The sequence below is a fragment of the Engraulis encrasicolus genome, chromosome 19 (assembly GCF_034702125.1).
Source record: "Engraulis encrasicolus isolate BLACKSEA-1 chromosome 19, IST_EnEncr_1.0, whole genome shotgun sequence".
In the NCBI taxonomy this organism is placed as follows: Eukaryota; Metazoa; Chordata; class Actinopteri; order Clupeiformes; family Engraulidae; genus Engraulis; species Engraulis encrasicolus.
Window position 1 is genome coordinate 3,553,882 of NC_085875.1, and position 23,664 is coordinate 3,577,545.

General features: G+C 42.8%; 1 protein-coding gene across 1 annotated transcript; it reads left to right on the forward strand.

The window, feature by feature from the left end:
• The first annotated feature begins 408 nt into the window (after positions 1-408).
• Positions 409-23,643, forward strand: mthfd1b (methylenetetrahydrofolate dehydrogenase (NADP+ dependent) 1b). The gene is made up of 28 exons (XM_063183441.1): positions 409-615; positions 2,505-2,589; positions 3,420-3,479; positions 3,962-4,015; positions 4,898-5,034; positions 5,638-5,738; positions 6,476-6,612; positions 7,685-7,796; positions 10,528-10,655; positions 13,300-13,397; positions 14,085-14,258; positions 15,365-15,501; positions 15,858-15,904; positions 16,327-16,434; positions 17,067-17,141; positions 17,462-17,564; positions 17,709-17,785; positions 17,902-18,042; positions 18,255-18,323; positions 19,095-19,206; positions 19,448-19,587; positions 19,773-19,814; positions 20,383-20,483; positions 20,943-21,120; positions 21,719-21,826; positions 22,214-22,366; positions 22,489-22,596; positions 22,782-23,643. Exons 1-27 carry the CDS (start codon positions 581-583, stop codon positions 22,576-22,578), a joined length of 2,802 nt encoding a protein of 933 aa, XP_063039511.1. The 5' UTR covers positions 409-580; the 3' UTR covers positions 22,579-22,596; positions 22,782-23,643.
• Positions 23,644-23,664: the final 21 nt, after the last annotated feature.

Here is a 23,664-nt window from a genome sequence, read left to right on the forward strand (position 1 = left end):
GTGTTTGAATGCACATTTTGAGCCAATAGCAACATATAGCAGTGAGAATTCAATTGTTCCACAGTAAATATTACACGTATGCTGCAGCACCAGGCTACAACATGTTGTACCGTATGCGATTACCAACTCACTAGGCCTACGTGACAGCTGTATGGTGGTTTTTGAATGCTTTTAAAATCTTGTACATAAACCAAAACATCAATAAATGCCCTGAACCGATCAAAGACAGACTGCTACTGTGCGCGACACCGTAGCCAGACGAGATCCCCCACTACTGTATAATTATGTAACAAATTTAAAAACTGGACACGGACTTCGGAGTGCACTGTGCTTCAAAGAGCGCATGCGGACTGAAACGAGATTGGTTCAATTGACAGCAGTCAAATCCACCCACCGATTACGCTGAGCGCACAGTTCACGTACGTTCGATGTTTGGCCAAGCCATACAACTTTTTCATGACACTCACGAACTTCGTCCTACAAACAGCAAACACACACCGCTGAAAGTCTGCCTGCCCACGCTTTATTTTGCCTTTACCTGTTCTACTCGAACCTGAAAAAAAGTAACTAAAGGTCCACCATGGCTCAAGTTATCAGCGGTAAAGAGGTGTCCGCGTAAGTATCAAAAAAGTTTGGGGAACAGTTTGTTGTTTCAGCACATCGCGGACGAAAGTGTGTGTGCGAATTATGTTGCAGGCTAGCATTAATTTATTAACCACATGTTTACGCTAGGCTTTTGCTTCTACGGTCCATGTCGGCCCATTCAGCCATGTGTCGTGATTGCAGTGCAGTAAGCCATTGTTTTTAAGGCATCCAACTGATCATCGACCACGTGCAAAGTGTATTTGTGCAGAGAGCGCATCGTGTATTTTGAAGAAATTCTCTCTGCATGGTTGTAACTTGTCATTTCACGATTCCTTCCGAGTAGGACGCTGATCCAGTCAGGACGGCACAAACTGAATAATGTGTGTGCACTGCATGGTCGTCTTTTTCGCTATACCTATAAAGGATTTCAAGAAAAGACATTTTGTGCACTGCACAAGCACATCCTAGTCATTAAATCATCGCTGTTCTTGCAAAGACCATTGATTCAGATGCATTCCTTGATCACATTCTTCATCGAATGTTGGCCAACATTTGGATGTGATTCTTCTAAACAATGTTTTTGCAACCAGCGCTTTCTGCACACTTTCACTTGCACGACTGTCTGTCACGAGATTACTTAGTGAGTTCTAATGCGATGCCTCACTTCACTCATTTGTTAATGATTTCATGAAGACTGGCCCTAAGTTAAGCACAGGCCTGGTGTAGCCAAACCGGCGTGACCTTTGTCATTATCTTAAAACGAGATATCGGATAATTGCATCATGGTAGGCAAAGACATACCGACTAGCCAAGCCAGCTGGCCTTGACCAGAGTTCTCTTTGAGTACGAAGAGCCTCTGACAGCTGTGGCCGGGCCCAGGACAAAGTCGTATGAATGGCCCACTAATCCAGTGCAATTTACTGAGAACCCAAATTTGTGGTCCGATTTCCCCGGGCAACTGACCCCTTTGCCCCCCACTGTAGACTTCCCTCCTTCCAGTAGGCATTAAGGGAGACCAGTTGAGCATTACCTTCCCCACTGGTCCAGTGACCCTAATCAGCGCCAACACTAGTCTAGTGGGTTGTGTTTGGGAAAACCACAAAGGAAAGGTTGCACATTTTGACAGCCTTTACAAAGCCACCCTGACAAAGTCATATTCTTGTTCTTGCATATTAATATGCAGATCGAGACATCCCCTCCGTATATTCCACGCATCTGCAAATTTGATAACGCCCTTCAGATCAGTAAAACTTGCACAGATGCATTCTTCCAGTGAATTCTTCCAATGTAGTAGGCTACTTGAGTGTGTGTGTGTGCGTGTGCGTGTTGGAGGAGATCCACAAGGTCACTAAAGTTAAAAGTTACAAAGAAAAACTCACACACTGTCTTCATTTGTAGAGTTTAATTGCAACACTTGTTTTGTCCACCACTGCTCTCCTTGACTGTAATAATGATGAATGGGGGTGGGAGGAGTGGTGGTTGGTGCCTGCACTTTTTGATTTAGTTAATTTACTTGTTAATTAATTGGGGAGGGGGGCTGCACTTGTACTATGTGCTATGTACAGTACATAGGCCACTATCAAGACAAACTGGGTTTCCTCCGATTCTGAGGAAGGCGCAGGTGCGCCGAAACGTCAGTCACCCTGTGCACCAAAATAAAAAAAACTCTTAAGTTGCTGAGTGCTCCATTCATTCCTGGGTTTAGACACTGCAACGTAGTCCAGTTTGTCTTGATACTGCTGTTCTTGACTGAGCACCACCAAGGCTGAAGCACAGACATCCGCAACCCTGCTTCGAAGTACATAGGCTACTACTGGAAACCACATAGTGTTGTTGCTCCACACACAATTTCGTTACCTTCAATGACGATGACAATACAACTCTTGAACTTGAATCTGTCCGTCTCTCTTCGTCTGCAGGCAGGTAAGAGAGAGCCTGAAGAAGGAGGTGGAGTCTATGAAGGCCAATAACCCCGACTTCAAACCGGGGCTCGTCGTCCTACAGGTCAGAATAATAATAATGCATCAGTTTTGTATTGCATCAATTTTGTATGGAATCAGTTTTGTATTTCAAGGTATTCAAGGATGCTTAACAGGAGGTTCAAATATCATGCACACACACACACACACACACACCCACCCACCACCTATATCAGGGTTACGGATGACCGGGGGAGGGAGGGAGTTCCAGAGGGTGGGGGCAGCAATGGCGAAGGCTCTGTCTCCAAGGGTCTGGTACTTGGTCGTGGTGATGGAGAACGAATGAGCTCATTCGTGATTGTGCAGGAGGCAGCAATCTGTGCAACGTGCGTGCACCCTGCAAAGTTGCAATGCATTCTGTTTAGGACTTTCTCAGTGCGCAGATTGCTGCCTCCTGCACCATCGTGATACTTGCACACATGTGTTTGCAAATTGCATTTGTCTTTGCATTTGTATGGGGTTTTATCTATTCTAGAGTATTACGTTAGTTAATTATGTCAAACATTCCAGCCTCAGACGGACAGTGCTTGAGATTAATTAAGCTTATGTCAGCATCCTTCATCCTCTGTAGTCATCACAATCTAATAAGACATTATTTTGCATTTGTGCCTGTACGTTACTTACTAAATTAAGAGATTGTTGATTGTTGACTGAACTGAACGCCACATTTCTTCCATTCCGTTAACAGCATGGCAGTGGTTTAGTGCGTGTCCATCGTTCATGCACTGCGTTTTTGACCATTGGTAGGGCAGCATCCGGCCACTCTCACTTTCACTTTCAGTTGCTGGGCTGCTTTGCATCCTTTCCCCACAGCTTCTTTGTAGTAATTAATTCAAAGGTTTCTTTTCCCTTCAGGTTGGGGATCGTGACGACTCTAATCTGTACATAAGCATGAAGCTGAAAGCTGCTGCTGAGGTGAGTAAAAGCCAGGCCAGGATCCCTGTACATGGCTTTGTAAACAATCCCTAGCTACACAACCCTGGCTGCGCACTGTTCAACCTCTCTGCTGGAAACTGCTGTCGTGGTTGAACGTGGTTGCCTGCTTAGCATCTTGCCCCTTCTCACAAGTCACAACAACGAAAAACCTATGTATTACCACATACTGTAAAAAGTACTTTTCCACACAATATTTACATTTTATTTCTTTTACTTATCAGTGGGGTTCTTTGTTACCACACACACACAACTCGAATGATGTGTCAGTTGAGGTAGTACTTATGTAGTGGACTTGTATCCAATTAGATATCAATTAAGTCTAATAACTTTGAAATGAGTCTCAGCAAGTAAAAGGGAGAAACTTGTCAGACATAATTGGCCATGACTGGTGTGCCTACACCATTGCAAAGATATATTGTGGCTCATGCTGTTTTGTTCTTGTTTTCTTTCTCTTCTCCAAGATTGGAATAAATGCCACGCACCTGAGGCTTCCCAAAACTGCTACAGAGGAAGAGGTAAATAAGACCGACCATTTTAAACTGTCATGTATAAATATAATGACTATTATTTTCCCAAGAGTAGAATAGGTTACAAGAGGCTTTTCATAATTTCAAAGTTTTTAATAATAATTGGTGGTGATGCTTTCCAGCTTGGAAGCACTATCACATCGCATCGCATCGCATCACATCACATCACATCACATCACATCACATCACATCACATCACATCACATCACATCACATCACATCACATCACATCACATCACATCACATCACATCACATCACATCACATCACATCACATCACATCGCATCGCATCGCATCGTATGATGCTGTGTGGACTAAAGAGTTACAAAATAACTTGATGGACGTATCACAATACTGCCTTCTTGCACCGCAAGACAGTATCGTGACTCAGTATCACAATTTCTTGGTTCGATACATTATTGTTACAACCCTAATGCTCTGCTGTTATTACCATCTCTCCCATGGAGGTAGTATAAGAACTGGAGATAGTGAATAAGTCCCGCCTCCAGTCATTTCAATGGGAAATGCTAGGCTAGTGAATTCAGCCAAAATTGAACAAATTTTTCAGCTTCAAAGATGAAGTCGTTTCCACCACCAGTTTACTCAGCCAATTACGTGACACGTTAATGACTGACTTACGATTGACCAGAAAGATATATGGAAGACGGGCATTGGATGCATGGAGGTGCCCAACCACACACCTGTATAGGTATGTGTGCCCAACACTAAACTCGCGCACCCACCAATCGCGTCCATCCTCTTTGAGCGAAGTGGTGGTGGAATTGCGATGAGGAAGTGCCTTGCTAATCGGCGAAGCTAATCAGCCAAATCCTGACCCCCTGATCTCTCCACCCCCCTCCCTATATGAAGGTTTTGCACAGTGTCAGAGAGGTGAATGAGAACTCCAGCATCCACGGGCTAATAGTACAGCTGCCGATGGACTCAATCAACAAAATCGACACTGAGAAAGTGACCAATGCAGTGGCTCCTGAGAAAGATGTGGATGGGTGAGTGAGGAAAGTGAAAGTGTGTAGTCATGAAAGTCGAACGGTAAAATGAGCTATGCGCAATTGTGTGGAAAAGTACTTCTTACTGTATGTGGTAATACATAGGTTTTTCGTTGTTGTGACTTGTGAGAAGGGGCAAGATGCTAAGCAGGCAACCACGTTCAACCACGACAGCAGTTTCCAGCAATGAGAGGTTGAACAGTGCGCAGCCAGGGTTGCGTAGCTAGGGATTGTTTACAAACCCTTTCATTCGGGTTTATTGTGCATGCGGGGGTAGACTCTATGGCAGGGGTTCCCAAGCTTAACCATGGCAAGCCACCCCCAATTTGAAAACCCCCGCTCTATGGCATGTTGTGTGTGTTTGTGTTTGTATGTGTGCACTCTACTGAACCCTGTACTAATGTAAATACATGCATTTAAAAATATAAAGTAACCCAACTAATCCTACTTGGCATTTGCACTTGTTGTTCTGTATATTTCCTGTGAACTTTGTATCTGCAAGTGTTGTTGGCTATGATTATGTCCTCGATTGTAAGTCGCTTTGGTTAAGAAGTGTCTGCCTAATGTAATGTAATGTAATGCATGCATTTGTTTATTGTACAGATTAACCAGCATAAATGCTGGGAAGCTTTCTCGAGGAGACCTGGGGGACTGTTTCCTGCCCTGTACCCCCAATGGCTGCATGGAGTTGATCAGAAATACAGGTGGGGCATTGCTCTGAGGGGGGGGGGAGTTCATCACCAGTTTAATTCTAAATCACCGGAAATGAAACCCCATTGGAAATTGCTTGCAGTTTTCCAGTGCTGTCATGAATTGCCCTGACGCCTCTAGTCCTATGTTCCACTACCTCTGGGCGTGTGTCACACTCCTATTAGTCAACAGTCATTGGCTACCGGTCAGTGTCCGATCGAATTAAGTAGAACTCAAAGTAACTTCTGGGTGCGCCGCAGCTGTTCTGTTCTGGAAGGGATATACGGTACGCCATTACACTACCCTTCAGAACACTGATCCTCCAATACAAGCTGTGTAGCCTTGCATTTTACTCAATGCTCAATCCAAGCAATCCAAGTCCACACTGTTTTCTATCATTGTCTCTCAATGGTGGAACAAGCTACTAGCTGCAACAAGTGCAGTCATCTTATTCCTATTTTCAGAGAGTGCTGTCCTTCACGATAAAACAAACTCCACTCACCACAACTTTCCTGAACTCTGCATTCACTGACGTTATTATGACTTGCGCAGTGACTGTTACTCATGTGTTCTTCCGCACATTTGTAGCTGTACAGCAGATGTCCTCTTTAGTTGGTGTCAATGATTATGATCATTATATTGTGAGGGATAGGCTTGAGTATGCAGTTTTGGTTCTCACCTTTGGGGCCACTGACCTAAACTTTTGTTTCAAATGTTTGTTTTGTTGTTGTTTGTTTTTTGTTTTGTCCAGGTGTGTCTGTGGCCGGAAAGCGGGCAGTGGTAGTGGGGCGGAGTAAGATCGTGGGCGCCCCTATGCACGACCTCCTGCTGTGGAACCATGCCACAGTGACCACCTGCCACTCCAAGACTGCCGATCTGGCTGCAGAAGTAAGGGCAAACATCTTATCTTATGGATTTATCTTTACTAGAAGGTAAGATATGGGGGCTCTGTGGCAACACGCTAAGCCCCCCACATTTGGGCTTGCATGCCCATGGGGAACCCGGTTCAAGTCCGGACGGGGTCATTTCCCACTCCTCCCCCATCGCTCACTTCCTGTCAGCATCTCCTACTGTCCTGTCAATAAAGGCATAAAAAGCCCCTAAAATATATTTTTTTAAAAGATAAGATAAGATAAATCAAGCCCATACTTTCCCAGAATCCATGGGATGTCAGGTGAACAACCCTTTAAGAGACCTTAGACCAGTGGTTCCCAACCTTTTTCTCCAGGGACCCATATTTTTACCATTGTAAGCTTTGGTGACCCAGCGCCCGCATGAGAGGGAGTCACGTGATGCGCTCTGTTTCCTGCGAAAACTCAGTTTAGTTATCATTTTGTTCCTCAATTCGTCTTTGTTCAAAAACAGAATAAATATTTAATGTAGCACTTAAATTTTGTTGCTTCTATGCAATTGTCATTTATTCAAAATGGGCTACATATGGTATTAAAGTGACACCCCTTAAAACTCAAGAGGGCTTTGCGACCCCCCGTGGATCTTTGGTGACCCATAGGTTGGGTCGCGACCCATAGGTTGGGAACCACTGCCTTAGACCTTTGGGGCTTTGCCGTGGCTCAGCCGCTTTGCCAAGACGATGGGTTGCATGCTAGAATGGCGCAGAATGAAGTGAAACATAAATGTAGGGCAGATGCATCACTGTGCAATGCTTGTCCATGACATGTGCAGATTTCCTTTTTTTACATAGTGCTGTTGAGGTGTATGAACACTTGAGGGCAGTGTAGCCATCTTTCTTTTTTTTTTTTTGATATCAATCATCAAAGCTTGTTTTGTGATACCATGAAGGGAAATATCCAATTATCATCCAGTTACACTCTCATTCTAGCTAACTCATAGGTTAGATCCCAAATAGTTGAAATCTGTCTGGGCAGCAGTCTAAACAGGTATTCCTTAACTGTGTATAGAAAAAAGCGTTCATATCTGCCATATCTGATCTGCCCTCTAGATTGGCAAGGCAGACATCCTGGTGACCGGCATTGGAAAAGCCCAGATCGTGAAAGGGGAGTGGATCAAGGAGGGAGCCGTGGTAATCGACTGTGGCATCAACCACATTCCAGGTGACTAGCTCATAAAGGGCCGTACACACACGTCGCTGCTAGTTACTCGCTCAGCGGATGAAGTCAATAGAATGTCTACGTGTTCCAGCGAGTCTCGCTGGCGAGTAGGCGAGGAGAGTACATGCGCGATGCGATGTGGGCGGGTTCCGAGATAAACTTATTTTATCTTCGAGCGACGCGAGTTAAGCGAGTAACCAATTGGAATGCAGAATACAGATTATTGACAGGTGACGTTGCCCCTGTGGTGTTCTGACCACCCAACTTCTGCACGCCATCACACTTTGGTTAAAAGTGTTGAGGAAAATACATACAGTGTACACCATCAAAGGCTCATATGCATGGTTGTGCACAGCACACGATCAACGTTAAACAGTGTAGGCCTATATTTTGTTTCGTACGGACGTTATTGGCGCGGACAGCGGGGACCATGACAACCAGTAAACAAAATCACCCAGAGCGAGTGGCAAGTAGGCGAGTGAGCAAGTAGCGAGTAAATAGCAGCGACGTGTGTGTACGGCCACAGTGGGTTTACATACAGTGTTGAATCTCGCCCTCAAACCCGTGCCTGCAGTTCACCTAGGGAGCGCTGTCGAGACAGCAGAGGTCATAAGGCTGGCGCTAATAACTGACAATTGTGCTCGCTGTCTGCTGAAACTTGACAATATTACTGTAAGTTCTGTGAAACCAATGTGGATTTCAATGAAATGTACAATAACATGGGAGTTATGTCCTTCTGATTTCCTACAGCTTTGGCATTTATGAGTCAGGCTCCGCTAGCATCTTGCTAACAAAATTGCTTTACGGCCGTCGTGATCACAGCAATGCAGCCGGCCGACCAATCCAAACGCAGTGTGTGAAGCCACTCGTGACGTCATATTGACAATAAAGACGTATTTTACAAAGATCCAGCAAGTTTAAACATTCAAACTAACTGCTGTTTGAAAGGATAATCTATCCTGCCTTTTGGAAAAATAAAATGAAACGATGATACCAATTCTCTCCCAAAGCAATGGCAGCATCGTGGTTGAGCTCCATGGGACCACATTCATTTCAACAGCCTCTGCGCTCCTTGGCGCTCCTCTGCGCTGTCTGGATGGCGCCACTTAGTGGACAGTACCACCCGGAAAAAGTAGCGAGATTGCTCTCTCGTACTACCCATAAACACTCTCTGGTACGGCCCTTAAGACCGAACTCTATTACAAGCCTGTGATGCTTGGCCCTGCCATGGCCTAACAATAGGGCACTGGGTTACTACGCCGGCGACCAGGGTTCGATTCCATCCAGGGTCATTTGCTGATCCTTCCCTGTCTCTCTCTCTCTCTCTCCCCACGTATTTCCTGTCTCTCCTCCACTGTCCTGTCAAAAACAAAATAAAAAAGCCCTAAAATATATACACTACCGTTCAAAAGTTTGGGGTCACCTTCATTTTTCCAGTTATCTGTTTGCAATTCAAGTCGCAAACATCTTTTGAATAGCTTGAAATGGAATAATGGAAAGTACTGAACAGCCACAGGTGAAAAAAGGTTTGATTACCCATAAAATTGGTTAAACTGGACAGAAGAGTGAAATCTAACCAAGCTTTTTCACCCATTTATTACATAGAAATACGTGTTTTAGTCCATTTTTCTACAGACATTTCTTTGGTTTATCAGAGAATGCATGGAACTATTGGAAAGCTCAGTGTCTGCTGCATTATTTTCTAGCCATCAGAATGAACCTACTTATGAATGCAGGATCCATTGTCTCAGCGATGTTTTAGTGTGCAAGCCAGTGCCATACATCGTTGGAAAGTGTCGATTCTCCTCTTTCAAATGATGTGTATATCATCCGGCATTGTATGAATTGACAGGACTAGACATCAACTTTTGCATGCATGGGGCTCATAGAACTCGTGGGCAATTCTGGACCTCATCTCATCCAAGGAATGAATTTGTAGAACCGCAACTGGCTATTATTAATGCCAAAGGAGTATACACTTTGATTAGTACACCAGACTAGACACTACCTTAGTAAAGGTACACTTTGATTAGTCAGAAGTTAGTGATACATTTTGGTTTGTCTATACAAGTTAATCCATTCAACAGTTACTTTTTCCAATATCAAATTGCTTATTTGTTGCATGCATTATTTTCAAGGAACAATTACTCTATACACTGATTTTATACCAGAACTGAAATTGAAAAGGAATAAGCTTAACTGTCAGAAAGAAGCATTGTGGGAGGAAAGTGTGGTGACCCTAAACTTTTGACCGGTAGTGTATATGAAAAAAATGATTTTAGTGTTGAATGGCTATAGACTTCTTGAGAACATGGGATGCACAATACCACTTTTTGAAAACCAATGCAAGTATGAGTACATTAATATCTGTACTTGCCGATACCGAGTACTGTTACTTTTGCCCCAGTATACAATGAAAATAAATGCATAGCCTTTGTTTTTCCAACTGTGATATTTGTTTTATTGTCCATTTCCATGTAAATGTGTGAAACGTCTCTAGACATTCCACCCTTTGTTTCAGTGAACAATGAAAACGAGGACTTTTGGAGGGGACTGTAATTAATTTTTTTGAGATTAGCACAGATACAGGATGGAATTTCTCCGGTAGTGTTTGCGTCTGTCTGTCTGTCTGTCTGTTTCAGCAGTATTGAAATCAGTGGTTTCGTGTCCACTATGGCATTTCTCCATCTTCGACTACAACCTTTACGTTTTTTGTTGTTGTGTGTGTCTACAGACAGCAGTAAGCCAAGTGGGAAGCGTGTGGTGGGGGATGTTGACTATGAGTCAGCTAAGCAGCGAGCATCCTTCATCACACCAGTGCCGGGCGGCGTTGGCCCCATGACGGTCGCTATGCTGATGAAGGTGAATGCACCTGCCACTAGAATTAAGAAATTCACTCCTCATCACTTTCCTGAACCTCTCCATTCACGTGACGTGCTGTAGACTAGTGTTTCTCAACGGGGGCCGTACAGCTCCCCTGGGGGCGTTGGAGAGCTCTAGGGTAGCGTTGAGAAGGATACAGCTGAGCACAGCACAGCACAGCGCAGGGTGTTTAGTTGCCATTGGGGGGCATTAGTCCATTTAATTTTTTTAATACTAAGGGGGGTGTTATCCATCTTATGATGATGTCAAGGGGGCGTTGTAGACATTTGGTATCCTTAAAAAATGCTAAAACATACCATAAACCATAAAACACTGATCATTTCATTTATTTTTGCCCATCTTGTAAACCACTGCCTTGTCAACCTTGTCATGTGTTAATGGTAATATTGTTTTAATGGATGTAAGTTAGGGTGCATCAGTTGCCCCCTATGAAAAGATATCGCCTTGGCCCTATAGTAAAAATGTTCTACACCCAGTAAAAACACACTGTGTAAAATATTTTGAAATTTGGATGAAGTCTACCGGGGCCACCAGCCCCATGAAAATAGAAAATAATGGTGATAGTCAGAATCTTGGAATAGAAATGGACATTTTGCTGCATAAAGCTACCCAATAAAAACACATTGTCTCAGCTGTATGATAAAAATGTTCTATGCACAGTAAAATCACTCTGTGTAAAATATGTTGAAATTTAGATGAATTCTACCGGGTCCACCAGGCCCATGAAAATACAAAATAATGGTGATGGTGATGGGCAACCTGGATTCCAAAGCTGAAGTCCAGTGCCACATATTCCAAATGACATACCTAGTGTTACCTTTCCAGTTAGGGCAATTGGACAGGTAAAACCAGGTAATTTGAAATCTGTGGCACTGGATTGTAGCTTTTGAATCCAGGTTTCCCATTGTCTTGAAACAGAGGTGGACAAACCGTGTGACACATTTGCCCCAGCCAATATAAGGAACCAGCTGAGCCTAATTACCACTTAAGCCAGGTTGATGAGGTAATTAGTGAGATCACCTGTATTGGGAACACAAACAGAAGGAATATCTAAGCAGGTTGTGTATTCAGTCGATCCACTTACACAGACTTCAGTCTCAGGACAGACTGATGGTCAAGCTGCTATATTTAGGCAAATGTGCTCTTTTGCAACACAATATCAATTCCTTGCTGCCTTGGACCACTGCTAGTATCAAGCAAGAGATTGCAAAGCTGCATGACTGTTATATTTGTGTGTTTCACCTGTGGGCCTACAATTCATGGAGGAACATCTGTACTAAAGCTGTGAATGTTCCTTGGAATGCCTAGGCTACAAGGCAGTGAATACAACTGTATTGAAGAGTGCCATTACTTCTTTATCCCATCGCCTGTGGTAGTATTTCACTTTACTCCATCAGACGAGTACCATAACTTATCTGAGAGGCCCTTGGCAATGGACTCTGGACCTGGTGATACCCATGACATACCTAGAAGCCACTTAAGTACAGGTTTTGGGAAGCCACTCTTTCCAACATCACATACAGTTGTATTGTATGTACTCTATTGAACTACTGCAGGGATTTATTGGAAAAAACACAAGTCATTCCAAGGAGCATTCACAGCTTTAGTACAGATGTTCCACCAGGTATTAACAGCTACCTGTACAATCCTCTAGGCCCACAGGTGAAGCACAGAGAAGTCATACAACTTCGCAATCTCTTGCTTGATACTGGCAGTGGGTCAGCTGGTTCATTCTATTGGCTATATTTGGAATATGTGACACTGGACTTTGGAATCCAGTTTGCCCATCACTATCGCCATTGTTTTGTATTTTCATGGGCCTGGTGGACCCAGTAGAATTAATCTAAAGTTCAACACATTTTCCACAAAGTGATTTTACTGTGCATAGAATTTTTTTTATCACACAGCAGAGGCAATATGTTTTTATTGGGTAGCTTTATGCAACAAAATGTCAAAATGTAATTTCTATTCAGGGCTGGACTGGGCGATAAATAGGGCCCGGGCACTTTTGGATTTAAGGGGCCCCCCTAATTATTATTAGTGCCGGAGAACTGACTCACCGGTGGGCCCCGCACCCTCATGGGCCCCTATTTTCAGTAATGTAAAAAATAAAAAAAATGGGGGCCCACAAGGGTGCGGGGCTCACCGGGAAATGCCCGCCATGCCAGATGGCCAGTCCAGCCCTGTTTCTATCCAAGATTTTGAATATCACCATCATTTTCTATTTTCATGGGGCTGGTGGCCCCGGTAGACTTCATCCAAATTTCAAAATATTTTACACAGTGTGTTTTTACTGTGCATAGAACATTTTTATCACACAGCTGAGACAATATGTTTTTATTGGGTAGCTTTATGCAGCAAAATGTCCATTTCTATTCCAAGATTCTGACTATCACCATTATTTTCTATTTTCATGGGGCTGGTGGCCCCGGTAGACCCCGGTAGACTCAAAATATTTTACACAGTGTGTTTTTACTGGGTGTAGAACATTTTTACTATAGGGCCAAGGCAATATCTTTTCATAGGGGGCAACTGATGCACCCTAATGTAAGTGAAACCTGAGTAGTTATCTCATTTCCATCCCTTGATTTTACTCTTCATGTTTTTCTGTGAACGTCTTCAGAACACAGTGCTGAGTGCCAGGCGATTCCTTGATACCCATAAACCAGGCCAATGGAACATCTCCTACACCGCGCTACACCTGCAGAAACCAGTGCCCAGGTGAGTCTCTATACAGTTAACAACCTTGCGTACTTAAAGTGATGCAGCACCATTTTTGGAAATAAGCTTGTTTTGCACCTCTCATTTAGTTAAATGATTGAGTTTTACCTTTCTCCTGTACTTTCTTGTGCTCTCTGAGTATGGCAGTGCAAATTTGACCTCCAAGCTAGCTGTTGAGCCCAATGAGACCAGCTAGCTCTTTCAAATTTATCAGACTATAGCTACTCCCCCAGAAAATGTTTGTGGCCGAATGAACTCAAAACTGGAGCGCTGTTCTTTACTTATTAAATATACAGCATGCTGCTTATATGGATCTGGTTGGATGTCACCACTTGTAAGGTTGTCTTTGAACACACAGACTCTCAGAGTAGGATGAATCAAACGCTGCCTTCCCGATGCAAAAGGAGTGTGCTCAGGGGGGTCTAAAGGAGGGTCTCCAAAGGGGCCGTTGTCCCCTCCTCCTTCTTGCTTTTCTGTGACCTTTGGTGGCGGCTTTCATAAGATGTGTGCTACCGCCATCTACAGCGCTAAGGAAACTCCATTTATTCTGAACTCGTCTAAAGTCTCCTGAAGGGACGTTGCCCTGACGTCACATGGATCCCTGAAAAGTACAGGCCTGATTTTTATCTTACTCGACTAGAAGATGTTTGATGACAAAAACTACCTGTGTCTCTGTTTCTCCCTCAGTGACATTGTGATCTCGCGGTCCTGCATTCCCAAGCCCATAGACCGGCTGGCCAATGAGATCGGCCTGCTGTGGGAGGAGGTGGAGCTGTATGGGAAGACCAAGGCCAAGGTCCAGCTGGAGACCATCGAGCGCCTCAAGGCCCAGCCCGACGGGAAATACGTGGTGGTCACCGGGTATGGATGCCATACATGTTGTTTTTTTTGTTGTATACCCATACCTTTTGTTTTGGGGTTTTTCTCCAGTAACACTTTAGAATAGGGTTCACAAGTGTAAAAGGCCACTAAGCCACTAATGCCTCTTTTCTACTGCTGGTTTTCCGGGAGGCCTACAGCACGACTCGGTCGCCACTTTTTGCTTTTCGATTGGGTACGATTCAAGATTCAAGATTCAAGATTCAAGATTCAAGATAAGTTTATTACGTCTTATGATAGGTTTGAAACCTATAAAGAGTAAAAATTGTTGTGTTTTTCCTGTGTCCTCAAAAATATTAAAAATAAAAATAAAAAATTAAAAAAGAGAGGGGGGGTGGTGGAAAAAAAGTGCAAAGAAAGTGCCTTGTTGTCTTCAGCATGAATTCAGTAATCTTATTGCTTGGTGGAAGAAACTACTTTGGAGTCTGGTAGTATGAGATTTCAGGCTTCTGTACCGTTTCCCAGATGGTAACATAGTAAACAGCTCAATCAGAGCAAAAAGTGGCGGCCGAGTCGTGCTGTGTCGAGCTGTAGGCCTACCAGAAAACCAGCAGTGGAAAAGAGGTATTACTGTCTGTACAAAAGACTGATGAGGTGTGTAACACAAAATCCATCATTTGTTTCCAAAAGTATAGCGACTGGGTACTAATGTCGTAAGAAATGATACAAAAGCAAATGAAGGACAGAACTCCTAGTTACTTTTGACTTTATTGTCAATCAGACATTTTGGTCTTAACCTTCTTCAGTGTTGGGTAAACATGACACCCAGGTACACTAGGGTGCATCAAATGCCCCCTATGAAAAGATATTGCCTTGATACAAATATTTTGAGATACAAATATTTTGAAATTTGGATGAAGTCTACCGGGGCCGGTGGCCCCGGTAGACTTCATCTAAATTTCAAAATATTTTACACAGTGTGTTTTTACTGGGTGTAGAACATTTTTACTATAGGGCCCAGGCTTTATCTTTTCATAGGGGGCATTTGCTGCACCCTAAGGTACACTCAATATATATGTACAATCAAAGCCTACTCCCCCCCCCACCTTCTCTCTTTTTTTTCTTTCTCTTTCTTCATCCCCCTACAGGATCACTCCAACCCCCCTGGGTGAGGGCAAGAGCACCACCACCATTGGCCTGGTGCAGGCTCTGGGTGCCCATCTCAAGCTCAATGTGTTTGCCTGCGTCAGACAGCCTTCCCAGGGTCCAACCTTTGGCATTAAAGGTATGCTGGCTTAGACTGACCTCTACTCTTTCTTCCCCCCTTAATCCATGCTTAACATAGGTCTGTTGTGGAATGTCAACATTCAGAAATCAAGTGAATACAGTCTTGAAATGCAGAGCTTTTGCAGTACTGGAAGTGGTTTGAAAATTGAACTCACTTTGTAGCAGAGGATTCTACTTGTTCTACTTGTTTTTATTTTAATTTATGTATGAAATGCATGTAATCAAATGAGCATGCACGTTTAATCCCCATCATGGTCTTACACCTTCAAATTACTTTCAAAGTGACAACAGCATTTTTTGGCTTTATACATACTGTATTAAAATACTTTATCTTTCTTTTTTTAATGTACTCAGGTGGTGCGGCAGGAGGTGGATACTCGCAGGTCATTCCAATGGAGGAGGTATTATAGTTCTATTTTAAGATGCTATTCTGATAAGAGCGCTACTGTGCCTCAAAATTACATTACATTTCACTTAGCTGACGCTTTCATTTATTCAAAGCGACTTACAACTATTATTTTTCAGGGATATTGGTTACAGTCCCTGGAGCAATGTGGGGTTAGGTGCCTTGCTCAAGGGCACTTCAGCCATGGATGGAGATGTAGGGAGAGGTCGGGGGGAATTCGAACCAGCAACCCCTAGATTGAAAGACCTACTCTCTAACCACTAGGCCATGGCTGCCCCTACACATGCATTTGTGCATGTGTTACGATGCAGTCTGCTGAATTACTGTTTTATGCTGTATGTATGTATATAATCTGCAAGATTTTACCACATAAATAATCCTTGTTCTCAAATATTTTGTATGTTGTTTGATTTGTAGTTTAACCTGCATCTGACGGGTGACATCCATGCCATCACGGCCGCCAACAACCTGGTGGCAGCTGCCATTGAGGCCCGCATGTTCCATGAGGCCACACAGACCGACAAGGTGCACACACACACACACACACACACACACACACACACACACAGCATATATGGGTCACACTCATACATCACACATCATATTGTTTTTTCTTTCTGCACACGGTTTTAATGTCATAGGAAACATGTTTTAAGATGGCATGTAATTGATCTAGCTACAAACCTTTTATGTATTCACATCTGCAAGTTTTGTCATGGGCTTTGCAGTGCACATTATTACAAACATGACATGGCATTGTCCCTGTTAAATACACTACAAATAATACAATTAAAAAAGCTGAAGCAGCCTGCACACCAGGGACCAACCCAGTGCTGCCAGATGGAAAATGCTGAACTATCGTACCGAAACATCAAAATGATTGTTTTTGGGAGGAAATTATCGTACGAGAACCAAATGGTAACTCAATTCAAGGCAACTAAATGAACTGAATGAGAACTCTGAAATGACCGTACATCATGTTTTTTGATCGTACAGAGGATACTTTTTTGTTTCATTCATATTCTTTTTCACCTCCCAGATCTTCTCTCTCTATTAAACAATTTGTTTTAACATTATTTATTATATACATTGATGCTGTGTGGAAAAAAAAACTTGATTCTCCTTTTCTTTCTGCCTGTCTCTCCTCCTCTGGACAGGCTCTGTATAACCGGCTGGTTCCACTGAGTGGTGGTCAGAGGAAATTTTCCCCCATCCAGATCAACAGACTGAAGGTGATTTTATTCATCCAGTGTAACATTGGGCTTAGAGAGAGAGAGGGCTGTATGTATGTAGGAGTGAGCTATACATGGTTAATATATGTGTAAGGATGTGTGTTGTGTCTTTTGTATGTATGTATGTGTGTATGCTACTCGACACCTTAATGTCCCCCTGGGATCAATAAATGATGCTCTACTCTACTTTGAAGTTCATTTTGCCCATGTTGGCTCATTTAAAACCACCATTTAACTCTGTTTGCATGCAGTAAGTGCCTTGTGTGTGTTAAATCTTTCTGGGTGTTGAATAATGGTGGTTTGTTTTGATTTCTGAATAGAAACTTGGCATTGAGAAGACTGATCCCACTGCTTTAACTGAAGAGGAGATCACCAGATTTGCTCGGCTTGACATTGACCCCGAAACCATAACTTGGCAAAGAGGTGGGGGATTGTTTTCCAGCACAAATTTGCCATCTAATCTATTTATCTGCCATCTACTACTTAATCTTAAACTAAAACTGTATGCTATCTATTAAGACTTTGTGATGATAATTAATTACATAAGTGTCTCTGTGTCTCCATCAGTCTTGGACACCAACGACCGTTTCCTGAGGAAGATCACCGTTGGAGAGTCGGCAACAGAGAAAGGACACACCAGATCAGTATGTCACACACACACCCCTTTCATTTACCGGTATTAATCTTTTGTGGAGACAAAACTCAAAGAATATACACCCATAATGAGATGTAATGAAAGAAATGTCTCTCGTCTCTGCAGTGTCAGTTTGACATCACGGTGGCCAGTGAGATCATGGCTGTGCTGGCCCTGACCAGCAGCATGGAGGACATGCGCCAGCGCCTGGCCAAAATGGTGGTCGCCTCCAGCCGCGGTGGAGTCCCAGTCACCACAGAGGACCTGGTCAGTTTACTGTGTTTGGCTGAATGATTATGTTTGGGAAGGGTATGATTTCTTAAAATGTGTAAAAGAACTACACTACAAGAAAAAAAGACAGGCACCTCTGCTACGAAAACAACTTAAAACTGCAGTTTCTACTGAACCTGTCTTGTTATCTCATATTTCTCACTGTGTCTGTGTCTCTGTCTGTGTCTCTGTCTCTCTGCGTCTCTCAGGGTGTCAGTGGAGCTCTGACTGTCCTGATGAGGGATGCCATTAAGCCCAATCTCATGCAGACGCTGGAGGTGAGGAAGCTCCATTGGATGAAATTAAGATGGCCCTGGCGCGAGCTGTAGTATTTATCATTGCCAGAAAACCCATGCGCTGCATACTTAATTGGTTTACTTTCGTGTAATTTAAAATCAATAAGAATGCCCTTAAAAAGCACTGGTTTGTAAATGGGCAAGATGTTATTGTAATGAACAGTTACACGTACATAAGGTCTACTGGGTAAGTTTTAGGATCCAAACTGTCCTGAGTATGCATACGACCAGTTTACAAAACTGTGATAATTGCAGATTTTGTTGTACTCTCACTTATTTTGAGATTTAGCTTTCTATGAACTGTTGATAAACAAGCCCATGATGTCCATTTATTAAATTTAAAGGAGGACTGTGTAATATTCTAGCAGGTTCTGTCCAGAATTCATGCTGGCCATTCACAAATGTTACTTTTTTCAACAACAACAAAAACTTACCACCACTGGGGAAATTGCACTTTTCATACTTGAAAAGGTGGATCTTCTCCTGAGATAGACTTGTAACTGAAAATACAGTAACTTACTGTACCTTGGTCATAGTAAATCTTTGTTTATTATTTGGTAAATATTCATGAAAAGGTCAAATTTGGCAATAGGCAGCACAGTTTCAATGGGCAGCATAGTTGCAATACCTACTCTGGCCACCATCCCATACAGTCCACCTTTTAAAAAAGAAAATGAGCAAAGGAGCCTTTATTTTCAGGCAGATGACATGTATGGGAAGGATGATTTGATTTGAACACCTGTTTTGTTTCAGGGAACCCCAGTGTTTGTGCATGCTGGCCCCTTCGCCAACATCGCCCACGGAAACTCCTCCATCTTGGCGGATAAAATAGCCCTGAAGCTAGTGGGACCAGAGGGGTTTGTGGGTAAGACGGACTGATTGGCTGAAAGGCAGCTTGCTTAAGATGTCTACAGACTTGTGATTATTGAAGAAAGTGATTTTTATAAATGGTCATTCCATATGAATTCACACAATTCCCTACATATTTTTGATGTTTTATGTCCCGTCAGGGACTGAATATGTAAATTAGCCTCAGGCTAACTCTGGTACAAGTACATAGTCCCCAATACAATTAAATTGAATTGAAATTGAATCCTTCATTTTAGTGACTGAGGCAGGCTTCGGCGCTGACATCGGCATGGAGAAGTTCTTCAACATCAAATGCCGTCACTCAGGGTTGCGACCCAATGTGGTGGTTCTGGTGGCTACAGTGCGGGCCCTGAAGATGCACGGAGGAGGTCCCACGGTACGTCTGGACTAGAGGCTTATGATGAGGTCCAGGGGGCGTATGTTACAAAAAGGTTGAGAACTACTGGTATAGACCATTTTGGGTTGATGGAAGCAGAGACTAATTGTTAGCCTTCAATGAAAATGAACTTGCTTAGCAACTTTTTATGTCTTTTGTTTCCCCCTTCTGTTACTGATTTCCAGGTGACTGCAGGCGTACCTCTGCCAAAGGAGTACTTGGAGGAGGTAAACTTTTTTTTTTCAATATTCCCCATAGCACTGGTATTTTCCAGGCCTGTAAATTAATCCATCCAAACATTTTATAAGCAGTCCCAGTAGGGCTGGGCAGTTCTGGAAAAAATGTGTATCACGGTTTTCTTGATGAAAATTGATATCACGGTTCTCTGCACGTTTTTTTTTTTTATAAGCGGCGATTTTCCCCCACATCTCAATGTTTCTGAAGAAAAGACTGAAATTTAATTTAAAAATGAGAACATCCTGAATTTAAATTCAATTAAAATTTGGAATAAAAACAAAAAAAACCCTTTCTCATCAAAAAGGGAACCTTGTGTTTGTGAACACCGTTATCACGTTTTTTTTACGGTATACCGCCCCGCCCTACGTCCCAGTGTCTCCCCACATTAACGCGTGCACGCACGCACGCACGCACGCACACACACACACACACACACACACACACACACACACACACGCACGCACACACACACACACACACACACACACACACACACACAGTACGTACATATACTATACATGCATGCATGCATTCATTATCCCTCTTGTCCCGCTGCAGAACCTGGAGCTCCTGGAGAAGGGATGCAGTAACATGCAGAAGCAGGTGGAGAACGCCAGGCATTTCGGAGTTCCTGTTATTGTGGGTGTAAACGCCTTCAAGTAAGTCACCCTTGTAAATGCATCACGAGATCACAAATGTTACCTTTTTCATGAATACTTACCACCACCACCACCACCATATTCTAAGTATTCATTATGACTGGGAAAATTGCACTTTTCATTCATGAAAAGGTAGATCTCCTCAATGTCCGCCATTTTGAATTTCCAGAAATAGACATTTTTAGCTGCAAAACTTGCTGTGCTTTGGTCGTACTAGTAAATTAGTTTATTATTATTTTATAAATATTCAAAAGATCAAATTTGGCAATAGGCAGCACAGTTTCAAAGAGCAGCATAGTTGCAATACCTACTCTGGCCACCATCCACCACCACACAGTGCACCTTTAGAGAATAGAATAGTCATGACTGCTTGTCTGCCACCTCTGTCTCCCACATCTGGAATGATATTTCCTTGAACCTCACTGACTGAATGTTCAATTTTCCATCTCGTCTTTGCAGGACTGACACAGACGCTGAACTGGACATGGTGTGTAAACTGGCCAAGGAGGCTGGTGCCTTTGATGCTGTGATTTGCACTCACTGGGCAGAGGGGGGCACTGGTGCAATGGCCCTCGGAGAATCTGTCAGGAAAGCATCAGAAGCACCAAGCAACTTCAGGTTCCTGTACGATACAGAGGTACCACACCCATTCTACTTACACTTCATCTCCGCAGCTGACAATGTCTGGTGGTTGATATGGTATGTCCTTCATGACATTAAAGGTACACTGTGTAATATTTCTAGTGGTTTATTTCCAGAATTCATGCTGCCCATTCACAAATGTTACCTTTTCCACAAATACGTACCACCACCATGAAATTCGAAGTATTTACTGGGAAAATGGCACCTTTTTTACATAGTTGAAAAGGTGGATCTTCTCCATGTCTGCCATTTTGAATTTCCAGAAATGGGCATTCTTAACTGCAAAACTTACTGCACTTTGGTCATAGTAAGAAGTTATTTCAATTACTGAGTAAATGTTCATAACGAGATTTGGCAATAAGCAGCACAGTTACAATGAGCAGCATAGTTGAAATAACTACTCTGGCCACAATCCTACACAGTGCTCCTTTTCAGTTCTTTTTCACACCCCTATTGCATAGCATCTGGTGTCAAGCTTATCGTTTGTGTTGTAATGTCTTGGCTCTTCACCCACTTAGTTCATGTTTGGATGCTTTAACTGTATCTGTTGGTTAATTAAGTTATTTTTCACACTCCTTTTGGCATCTCAATAGCTGCCCATTGCTGACAAGATCAGAATCATTGCTCAGAAGATCTACGGCGCGGATGACATCGAGTTGCTTCCTGAAGCACAGCAGAAAGTGGAGCGCTATACCCGACAGGTATGGCCAGGTCTTATACCCGACAGGTATGGCCAGGTTTTATACCCGACAGGTATGGCCAGGTTTTCCTTCTAGTAGAGTACCAGAAATCAAGTCTGTACTCTCTCTCTCTCTCTCTCTCTCTCTCTCTCTCTCTCTCTCTCTCTCTCTCTCTCTCTCTCTCTCTCTCTCTCTCTCTCTCTCTCTCTCTCTCTCTCCTAGGACATGATGAACGATGCAGACATCAATGTCTCTCTTGCATGTTTTTGCAGTCTTTGGGGTACTTAGCATAGAATTTGCATAGAATTTTTTTCTGTCTTTTCATAGTTCAGTTTGACACCAAAATCAATATTGTGGTCTAAATTCTATATTATTGCACAGCCCTAACTCTGGATTTCTTGTGTGCAGGGATTTGCCAATTTGCCCATCTGCATGGCCAAGACCCACCTGTCCCTGTCACATGACCCCGAGAAGAAGGGAGTACCCAAAGGATTCACTCTGCCAATCCGAGACATCCGCGCCAGTGTAGGGGCGGGATTTCTGTACCCATTGGTTGGCTCGGTAAGTCAATTTGACCAAGAAGCTATAAAATCAAAATAAATGCAAGCACTCGTGTTCAACATCTCTCTTCTTTTTTGTTATTGGCACTTTGCTTTCATGACTGGATTTTTGGTTTCATCCAGATGCCAACGATGCCGGGGTTGCCAACCCGCCCCTGCTTCTATGATATTGACCTGGACCCAGTTACTGGGGAGGTGAAGGGACTCTTTTGAGACATCTTCCATTTCATGGTGAGTTGTAATGGTTTGTGTAATTTGTTTATTGTTATTATTGTATGTAATTTGTTATTATTATTATTATTATTATTATTATTATTATTATTATTATTATTATTGTTTATTATTTATTTGTTATTTTAGTTACAACTACTTTTCTGCACTACAGCTTGTTTGTTTGTTTGTTTTTCTTTCCGCAGCTCTCTGCTCTCCAGGTGACTCGTTTGGACTGCCCTCTCTATGCCCTTATGAATTGGTCTCAGTGAAATGGGAAACACTCACCTACAGCTCAGCCATTAGCCTATATCTAAAATGTGCAGAAATGTCTTATTCTGTCTCTCTCACCTCAATGTACACTAATACTGACATAAATATGCACTAACTTTAAGCCACATTTCCCTCCGCAATAGACAGCACTGTTGGTAGAGCTACAGCTTTTTTTGTTTTGTTTCTGTCCGCAGCTTTCTGCTCCCCAGGTGACTCGTTTGGACTGCCCTCTCCATGCCCTTATGACTTATTGGTCTCAGCAAAATGTGAAATGAAACGATCTCATCTCAGCCATTTTATCTAATATGTGTATCAATGTCTCTTCTGCTGTCTCTTTATCTCTAGTACACTCATACTGACATAAACGTGCACTAACTTTAAGCGAAATTTCCCTCCGCAATAGACGTGTTGACAGAACTGTTGGTAGAGTTTGTGTGCAACAGGGACCAGACATTGTGTTCAATGTTACCATATGAATTTGTGGGTTTTATTTCTTCTTTTTTGACAACCAGTGGAACATCATATGTTTTGACATGCTGTACACGTCTTTTGACGCACAGAAATGAATGTCTGAAGTACCCATAAAAGTTGTATATTTGAACAAAGTTGTAGCCACATTTGTACTAATCCTAAATGCATTTCACTGTGTTGTGTGTTTTGTTTGTTTAATTGTGATGTGAATAATGCTCTTCATACATTAAGGCTGATGTACACTTTTGGTATTGTTGGAAAACAAAAAAATAATAATAAAAAAAACTGCTGGTTTGCAGTTTCAACTCTCCTTACTGGAATGAATTGGGTCTCAGTTTCCATTTA